Source organism: Cyprinodon variegatus, unplaced genomic scaffold, assembly GCF_000732505.1.
Source record: "Cyprinodon variegatus isolate N-32 unplaced genomic scaffold, C_variegatus-1.0 Scaffold513, whole genome shotgun sequence".
Classification (NCBI taxonomy): domain Eukaryota; kingdom Metazoa; phylum Chordata; class Actinopteri; order Cyprinodontiformes; family Cyprinodontidae; genus Cyprinodon; species Cyprinodon variegatus.
The window spans coordinates 200,276-210,617 of NW_015150966.1; the positions used below are offsets into that span (position 1 = coordinate 200,276).

The following is a 10,342-nucleotide window of genomic DNA, read 5'->3' on the forward strand; positions in this document are numbered from 1 at the left end:
ACAGCATCCACTCGACCACCCTCCTGGGACTCTGCCTCGCCTCCGGCCCCGTTTTGCTGTTTTGTTTTTTGGACTATGTTTTTTTTTTGTTTCTTGCCCTCCTTCCTGGTTCCCCCTCCGCCCCCCCTGGGTGGGTTGTTTTTTGTTTTTGGACATAAGATGGCATCGGAAATCTGCCGTTAAGTGGGGGGCTCTGTAACGATTGTGGTTCTGTTGGTTTTCTCAAAGTTTTCAGTTCCACGTTTATCCATGTTTTTCTTTGTTTTGTAGCTTTATTGGTGTGTTCTGGATTTATTTAAGTTTCTTAGTTTTTTCTTTGCATGTCCTCGGTTGCCCCCTTGTGTTTTCTTTTCCCTTGGCTTCCTCGTCAGCTCTGCTCACACCTGCTCCTTATACGCTTGTTAGTCCTGCCTTTGTTCAGTCAGCCATAAATACACTCCCTGTGCAGTCCCTCAGTGCTGGTTCCTTGTCTTACTTTGTCTTACCCTGGCTTCCTCATGATTGTTTTCCCCTGATGTCCCCATGGTTCTAGTTTGTGTTTAATTTTTATGTTGGATTTTTGGATTCCTGTTTTGTTTAACATTTTTAAGTTGGATTTTTTTGGATTCCTGTTTTTGCTGCCTGTGATCATTCATTAAATCTTCAAAGAACTCACCCCTGCCTCTTAGCCTCTGCATTTGGGTCCTCACAAAAACCTCCAAAAAGAAACGTGACATAGGAAAGTCATAGTGATTAATGTGGCCTTCCTAAAATATAGAAACACCAGAAAAACAAGATGAGAAACTGGAGGTATAATAAGGGCTCAGGGAAGTAACAGAAAGAGCCTGGAAGGTGAAGGCAATGGTCTTGCCCATGGTCATCTGAGCAGTCCGAGCTATAGCCCCCTCAATGGACATGACTAGAATCTGCTTAGTTTATCATCTGTAGCTGATAAAAAAAAGTTAGACACTTTTTCCTAGTTACTAAATACATATTTAGATAATGTGGTTTATAAATGAATGACAGAATAAATCTGCATCATAAGTAGCAATTAGCAAAATTAATCAGCATAACACGGAAGTTTGTTTGAGTAAAGTTTTAGCTCCATCACGATCAATGAACTATTGTAGTGCATGAATATTAATAAACCTTATTGTTTTTCGCTGGCATCCTTTATATGCTTGGAGAGCGGCACATTTACTTGTTTGAATATTAAAAGACTATGACACCTCTGGAATGAGTTCAAGAGCAATTAGGATCTTTTAACAACTCTTGCCCTGAAGACTTTAGGTGCACAGACACTCACTCACATGCTGACACTTGTGTATCTTCCACTAAACATCTGTTTAATAACCCCTCCTAGCAGTGTCTACCATTTGCCATATGTTGTGCAACTATTACTTTTATGAATAACAGCAGTCAAAAGCTTGTGCACACCTGCAAAATCAGTGAATCTGAAGCAGCATATCGTGTCCTGCAACATTGTATGCTGAGCTGCCATGGTTTTGCATATTAGTGGTTTCTAATTTGCCTAATGTTCCTCAGATATTTTAATCTTGACTTTAAATTGTTACTGAACTGGTTATAGCATAACCAGGAGTTTTCTTCAGCTGATTAGCTATTTTGTGTCTGCATATATTTGGGCCATTGTAGCTGTCAGATTTGCATGTAATTCATGCAATATCTCAATGTTTCCTGATCTTGCTAAGGGTTTAGTTGAGTAAATTGTAGATTTTTGCAAAAAGCTATAAGACTGACATACATTTGTTTCATAATAATCTTGTTTTATTTATACATTTCAACCTTTTAGACACTTTATGCTGAAAATAAAGAATTTCTTTACCAAAAAACCCCCTAACAATTTTTTAAAATTGCAAAAATTAAAAAGGGTTTTTTTTCTGCTTTTATTCATCACAATTTTGTTGGGTTGAGATGGCAACATTACGAGGTAACCCACTCCCTTGGATGAGATACATTCCCACCCATGAATGAATGGTTGTAGGATGCCATACTGTATTATGACACAGACCTTTTCGTAATATTCAACTTTTCTTTTCCTAACTACCTTCTCCTCTCCTAACAGCTTAAACGGCCAATCATTTGAGAAAACTCTTGCCTTCAGTGTTTGAGTGACTGCCAGTTTCTGGGGTATAAAACACTTTAGTTCCTTGACTTAAAACTGCTCTATAGTCAAGGGCTGGTTACTCAGACCCAAGCAGGAAATTTAAATGACAGCAACAATTACAACACTCCCCCATGTCAAAAGTGGAAACCGCATGAAAATACGGCTCTGAGACACTAGGTTGCCAACTATCTTCTACTGTATACTGTAGAATGTGGATGAAACACATGCAAAGGTGTCACAGATCCAGTTGCAAGAGCAAAAAACGTGATGTGCAACAAGTGCAAAGCTGTTCTTATATATTTACAAGAGGGAGAATTGCTTTTGAACTACCAAACCACACAAGCTAATTATGATATTATATGTTTTAAGTTTTTCTTTCTAAGTTATTCATTCGCATAAGGGATAAGTTTCAAATGTGCTACATCCTACGTCCACTGCAGTGGTCATACAGAATATCTTATTTTCTGCTATCTAATTATCTTACAGGGATTGGGGAACCAAAGTGGGAACAATATTTTTTTACCTGGTAGCCAGAAGGATATATATACAGAAAAACTGTGCCTACAATAATTGTCGCCTTTGATTAATCCTGTTGCGGGTTTTCCAGATATTGCATTTCCTCCACCCTGTATTTTGCACTGTTTGCTCTTAAGAATATGATGTAAATATACAGGAAGACAATAAAATGCAAAACAATGTTCTTGGTTTTTCGGCTAAATTAACAAATCAAATACGAATTGCACTTGCTTTGAACATCAGAAGTTTTAATGCAAACTTGTTTGAAAACCTTTTTAATATCAGGATTTAACACATTTTAAGTTGATTCCAGATATTTTTTAGCTTAAATGCATTACAAATGGTTTTTTTTCTTTAAATTATTTCAATTCATTGTTTTTATATAGCGCCAATTTACACGTCATCTAGGGTTGGAAATTAATGCTATTTTCATGATTCCGATTCTCTTATCGATTCTGTGAAACATGGTGAGTGTACGGTGAGGTTCGTTCTATTTCTGCCTACCTCGGCGAAAACAGACATCCGTGAACAGGAGCTGCCAGCCTCTGAGCAGCCAGGCTACCCATCTCGTCACACTCATCTAAATCGAATGAAGATGGCATCCGTTTAATGAAAAAGCATTACTGTACAATTTTGGGAAATAAACTCATCTCCCCTGATTTAAATAAACGAGCGTCACCTTTCTCTCTCTCCCTGAACTGTGGAGCAACTCAGTAACATGTTTCGTTACATCCATTGCAACAGCTAGAATCATGTAAGAATTTTAGCTTCCAGTAGTTCTAATTAAACATGCTAGTAATTAAGTGCTGAAAGGCTCTCTCGCTTAATAACCTCAAAGAGAGGTAGGAAACTGGTTTATTTCCAGAAATGACATATGATTTACTTGGAACCACTTTAAGCACAGCTAGTGATATAAAACTAGCTACTTACCACCAGAGTTGCCTTCCATGCTGGTCGTAACTTTAGCTTCTCTCCGGAAGCATCAAAAACACAGCATTTGTTAAGATGTATGCCATGTTGTGTGCACAGGTGTTTCTGCATGTTGGAAGTATTTCCTTCCGCAGATTTAATTGCTACCTTGCAAGCATTGCAAAGCGCCATGTTGCCATCTTTCTCTTCCTTAAAATCAAACCAAACTTTCAATCACTTTGAGCGCTTTTGTTTTGCTTTTCTAGATTTACGCCTGGTCATGTCGTACTTGCTTACTGAATGCCGTGTGCATAACTTGCGCCAAAAAAAAACATGACATAAGTCGTGCTGCCCAGAGCTAGGCTCTGGTGCTGCCTGGAATCGTTAAGAGAATCGTTAAGCGAGCTGCCAATTGCCATACGGAATTGGTTCTGCACAGGAACCGGTTTTTGAAAAACTCAATCAAAGAAGCCAGACAAATTTGTTAAACATTTTCCGTCTAAGGAAACCAAGCTGACCTCATCCAGTCATTGACTTTACATTTTACTCTTCATGTTCCTATATTTAATAAGGGTGTTCTCTAAAACTATGTTCATTTTTTTTTTCAAAACCTTCGCCATGGAAAATAGGTTTGTAACCTAAGTTGGATCTTTCTGGTTAAATGAACACACAGAAACAGAAGATACTATTAAGTGGTAAATACTTTTTCTTGTCACTTTATTGATTTTGCTTTATGTTCCCTCCACTTAAACCAGGCGAGCAGCTCCCTCGGCAGAGTTTTCTGTGGATCGGACCCGGCATCTTATGTCCTTCCTCACTATGCTTGGGCCAAGCCCAGACTGGAATGTGGGGCTGTCAGGAGAGGATCTCTGCACCAAGGACTGTGGCTGGGTCCAGAAACTTGTGGCAGACCTCATCCCATGGGACGCAGGCACAGACAGCGGTGTCACATATGAGGTACTAAATCTTACTTTCTTTATTATTACATGTTTGTTTGTTTTTTTGTTTGTTTGTTTTTACAAAGTTTGATACCTAAAAGATGAACCATACTGCTGTAGTCCCAAACCAGCATCTCAGCTAGATAAATGTGGAGAATTCACAAGATCTATCATCATGACGGTCATTAAAAAATAACAGCAACATAAATCAGAAAAAGAGGCCATTAAGTCAAAAGATGAAGCATGTAGGTACATTAGCGACAGATTACTGGAAATGTTTCCATGCCGCACTGCCATCACAGAAATACATGAATTATAAGAAATGTTAGGATGTTTTCATCCAGTTCAGGGTTGTTTTGGGGTCAGCAAAAAATAAAAAATCAGAGCTTTCACCTGACATATTGTTTGTGTATAAATGCCTTAAAGAGACCCCTTAAATAACTTTTCTTTAGCAGTTTAGTTCATTATCTTGTGAAGACATTTGTTCTTGCACATCTTTCTGGAGAGACCACAGCTTTACAGTGATGTACAGCTTTAGAATGGACCATTGCAACACTTTCTTCTTCTTTTCTTTTTCCTAACCAGTGTGTTGCAGATTGACTGTTGTTTTTGAGATCATGATGCTGTTTATAACCCAATTAGAAACAAGCATTGGCTCTTAGACAATTGGCCTTCATTTTAACTTCACAGTGCTTTGGCTTTTGGAGAGTTTATGTTAAAGATAATGACTGCAGAGCAAGCCAATATCATCACCACTTCATTATTGTGCTTGGTAGTTTGTAAAAAGGTGTTTATGAAGATTTGCTCTAGTTTATTTTAAATGTGGTACTGTTACTCAAAGCCAGATGGGCTCAAAACAAACTCTAACTGTTCTTTAGTTTGACTGAGATCAAGCTCAACACACTAATTGATGTTTTTTAAAGTTTCAGATAAAACTCCTTTTTTTTTTTTTTTACATAATTTCTTAGAAGATACGGGCAAAGTTACTGATATTCCTCCTCCTGGAAAGACCGGCAGGTATCCTAAATGTTTTCCTGTTGTAAAAAGATCTTTATCAGTTATATACTATATGTCATGGTGGGTTTTGATTCCTAGCCCATATGCAGAACACAACCAGAGGCAGGGGAAAAGTTCAAAGGTTTAATTAATAAAGAGCATAATAACAGGACAGGGGGTAATCAGGTCCAGGGCTGGTCACAACTGGGTTTACTGTTCTGGAGATTGAGCAGAGCGGCAGAAGGGGGAACCAGGAGGGTTCAGAGGCTAACAGCAGGCTGAGGGCTTGGTGGAGGCTGAGCTAGGTCTAGAGCTTGCAGATCACCAGGTTTGAGTTTCCCTTCCAGATACTTCAGAGAGCAGGCAGGCAGGTCCTTGACAGGTTTGGTTCTCCAGGGTTCTTCAGAGATCAGACTGACAGATTACCAACAGAAAAACTCTTCAGGGGTTTCTGGTTTCAGACTGGTTCGACCTGGGAAGCAGAGAAGACAAAATGGATCAGGTTCAGGTTCAGGACTCGTAGTCAGGAGACTAGACAGACAGGTTGGCTCAGGGTTTGTTGTACCGTAACTAACACTCTGGCACTGGAGTGAGGTCCTCAGCCCGCTTAAGTACTGGTCTCCTGATGAGCAGATGAGGAACTGCTGGTGAAGTCAGCTCCAGCTTCAGGAGATCCAATACGCCCTCTGGTGGAGAAAGGTAGACAGAAACCCAGATCCCAACAGTAACACAAACCCCTAGGAAGGGATCCATGGCGCCCTCTGGTGGGCAAGCCTCAGGATCCCAACACTATATTTATATACTCTCTTATATACTACAAATAATTTAGATTTCTGAGGCACAAGACTGCTTCTCTAAAGTCAGTTATGTTTTCTGTCTGTCCTGACATTGTGCTAACAGACAGCTGAGTACTATGTTAACAGGTTCAATTCATATTCTTCCATAGTATGCCAAAATTTATGGAGCGAGGGGTAACAACTCCTCTGGTGGAAGCCCAGGGCACCATCCCGGTCTGCCAGTTCAGGGGCACTCCTGCCAGGCCTGAGTGTTTGTCAGCAGCCTGCTTGGCCTCACAGAACCTGTATGGAGCTTTAGAAGCCCCACAAGTCAACCAAGCTCTGTAGGACTCCTTCAGTTTGAAGGCAGCCTGATTGAAACAATGAGATTTAGAGTTAGGGTCTGTCTCGTTAATCAACATTTACACATACTAATCTCCACAGTCTCATATGTGTTGATTGTCTCCCCCTAGTGGTTTGGAGCACGTCTGTGATGCACAGCTAGTATGCAGCTTTTCTTAACATGGTTTCTACACTAGAAACAATGAGCTTCATTGCACTTCATTGCACATGCTTTGTGTCTGTGTGGTACCACACATATTTGCAGTGCATATTTGCATATTTGCAGTCCGTTTTCCATCAAGCTTATCCCTGCTTGGGTCTTGCGGGGTGCTTTATCCTATCTTCAGCTGTCTATGGGCAAGAGGTGGGGTACACCCTGGACAGGTCACCAGTCTGTCGTAGAGTAACACAGAGACATACAGGACAAACAACCTTTCATGCACACACTCACATCTAAAGAGAATTTAGAGAGGCCAATTAACCTAAGTCATGTTTTCGGAGTACCCAGAGAGAACCTGTGCATGCTCGGGGAGAACATACAAACTCCATGCAGAAAGACCTCCGGCCAGGAATTTAACCTGGAACCTTCTTGCTGCAAGGCAGCAGTGCTACCCACTGCCCCGCTGTGCAATCAAGCAACAACAAGCAGTATATCTAAATCAGCCTTTATGTTTATAAAATGCAGCATCAGAGTGTTTTTCAGTTTCACTTTCTGTGAAAAACTTTACAGCCCTGAAATAAAAGGGGCTCATCCATATTCACCAACTGTTTTGAGACTAGAGCAATTTATTTATAGTTTGCACTCATGAATACGCATAGCGCCTATCCTGCAGAGGGGAGATGGTAAATACTTTTCAAAAACTTCCCTCACATAAAACCAGGTGTTGTTGTTATTAAAGACAGAGTGTTTCTTGAGTGTTGGGGGCTTGAATTTAGCCTCATGAGCAAATTCATTCTTCTTTTATGCAAGCATTAATGCTCACATCATGGTCGCATTTTTGTGAATATCATTATTTAAAAGTAAAAACAAAAAAGTGGGGCTTTATTTACGCTCTTGTTTAAGATGAATGTGATTTGAGGGACTTTTCCAAGTAACTCTCCTGTCTGTTGTAGTTTTCATCTTTTTTGACAGTGTTCTAAGTTTGACTGCCTTCCTAAATCTAGTTTTTTACAAGGCAAAAAAGTGACTAATTATCCTTGATAATGATACACTATTTTGCTAGTCTTATTACTATATGCTGCATGTGTCATAGAACAGAACAGATGGACTGAGTATTCAAGATCCAGTCAGTAGGAAAGTAAACGTTTATTCAAATAAACAGACAGAAAAGGCACAAAAGTGGGTTGCTGTTGAACTACAGACTGAAGCGGATGCGGGAGGGGGGCGGGTCAATCACTGACACTCTTGTTTAACAGTTCAGTCCATCATCTCAATTATAGGCTGGATCAGCCAATGCACTACTAACGAGATGCGGCCCTTAGCTGCCCAGAGTTTCCCCGATGCTGCAGCCCTGGAGAACAGGCAGTAGGCCGGTCCAGGTCAGGGGAAAACAGATCCGTTACTATCCAAACAGGAACGGAGGGATCCAGGCTTCCAGGAATCCTCAGAGCATGAAGGCAGGTTCAGAGTTCCACGAGTCCAGAAGCGTGCTCAGAGAGACAGGCACAGATGCAGACAGGCAGGATCAAGTGCAGACAGGCAGGCTCAGTGTCATGATCGGTTTTACGAATCTGACCCATATGCAGAGAAACCACTCAGAGGACACGGTAAAAGTTTAACAGGTTTATTGTGGAAGTCAACAGGAGTAGGATCTGGTACTCAGTGAGCTGGTGAACCGGAACTGGAAGTGAGAAGGGAAGTTCAGAAGTCAGTTCAGGGTCTGTGGGAATCTTGGATGGTCTTAGATAATGCAGGAATGGGACTCAGGTTTGAGGGGGGCCTGGTTAGTCCTTGAATCCAGTCTGTGTGAGGTATCCAGTGAAAAGAGCACACGTTGGAGGGCGGACAGGTAGACAGGCGTTGGACCCGGAGGAGTAATGGAGCGGACTGTCACTCAGATTTCCGATGGGAACTTAAACGGAACATGTGGAGGTTTTCCCCTGCTCAGTGTAAACTCGGTATTTCCTTCCAGAGGGGAGAAGGTCCAGGTATCCAGTAACACAGGAAAGCTTCCTGCCGGAGAGCAAAGACAAGAACTGGTTAGACTCAGAGAAACAAAGCTAGGTTAGACTCAACTAATCTCAGCTTGGCTAGAGAACCCAAAACTGGCAACCAGTCGAGGTAGTGACAGCCCACTGCTCAAATACTCCTCCAGATAATGGTCCAATGAGCCGCAGGTGTGCAGCAAGGGACAGCGAGGACAGGGCACCTCCTGGTGGTGGAAAAAGGAAACACACAAACTGGATTTCTAACACTCAGTGGTTGAGGGAACAGAGACAATAGGTGGTACCAGGATTTCTGCAGGACTTTAAACTGGTTTTTATCCTAGGAGCCAGGCTTACGGGAATAAAACCGACCTTCCCCGCATTCTGAGCCAAATCCCTGATTCCCCACAGAGAAGGGCCAGAACAGGACCAGAAGACAAGACAAACACTAAACCTCTCAAGCCACTGGCAGTCGGGAATGAAGACATGAACCTTAGAAATAAACCAAACAAAAAACAGGAAGCAAAATATGATCTGGACCCAATAGCTGGACTGAGCTCAATATAAAGTAGAATGTCCAGGTGGATGGGATCAGAGATGATTAGAGACCAGGCAGAATTAATTAAGCAGGTGGTCAAAGACATGAATAATTAAGGTCAGCTATCAGGGCAGATCATGACAGCATGACGTGCATACTGTCAAAAATCTATCTTCTCTAAATTTCTGTGAAGGAAATACTTCACAATTTTAACCTTAGTACATATTACACACCACCATTGTCATTATGTTAACACTTGTTTTAGCAAAAAAATACACTTCAAGGATCATGATTACCTGACCCAGTATTAAACTGATGAAACATATACCACTGCCAACTCCCCCAGTGTTTACCTAGCAAACAGGCAACTGGAGACAGCACTGTTAAGCTGTCTACAATAGCAGTTACAGCAGACTATACCGCTTAGGGAAGATCCTTTAGCTGCATCACCACGCAACATATCTTCAATAAGTCTGCTGTACCATCTGCTGGGGTAACAACATCAGAGCAAAAACTTAAAAAAGCTCAACAAGATAGTAAAGTTTTGGGAGCTCTTCTAGAACTGGAGATGGTTTCCCAAAGAACCCTTTTATAAAAAGAAGAACACCATGGAGAACCCCGAGCTAGTCTTTACTAGACTGAAATATATGTTAGCGACAACTATGCTTAGAGGCTGATCAATGTGTTTAATGTAATTTTTCTTCTTTGCAATAAGTAGTATTGTCAAACAGGCATTATTTAATAGGTTTGAATATATTACAATCTTGCTAATGTTTTCAATATAACAAATATTGATGGCTGTTCATAAACTTCAATTTAGTGTTAGACCAACCTGTTGCATTTCCCTGTTTATCACTCTTCTTCCCCTCTTTCTCTCCATCTCCATACTTGCAACGGATGATATGAACCTTGATAAATATGGCAGGCTTAATACATTCTGGTCAGTATCAGAATGATGGCATACCTTATGAAATGCAGTATGGTTATAAATATATAACAGCCATACCACATACAAAATCAAATGAAATCTGGTTTCAAATCTAAAGCAGTAAAACCACATATCAAAAAAAATTATGAA

The 10,342-nt window shown here is 40.8% G+C and overlaps 1 protein-coding gene across 1 annotated transcript in view; it reads left to right on the forward strand.

Annotated features, from left to right (window-relative positions):
* LOC107094903 (spondin-1-like) overlaps positions 1-10,342 on the forward strand; it is a 160,000-nt gene that overhangs the window by 114,303 nt on the left and 35,355 nt on the right. Inside the window, exon 8 of the mRNA XM_015390793.1 lies at positions 4,285-4,486. Coding sequence (XP_015246279.1) covers positions 4,285-4,486 — 202 coding nt within the window. The remainder of the gene's footprint in view (positions 1-4,284; positions 4,487-10,342) is intronic.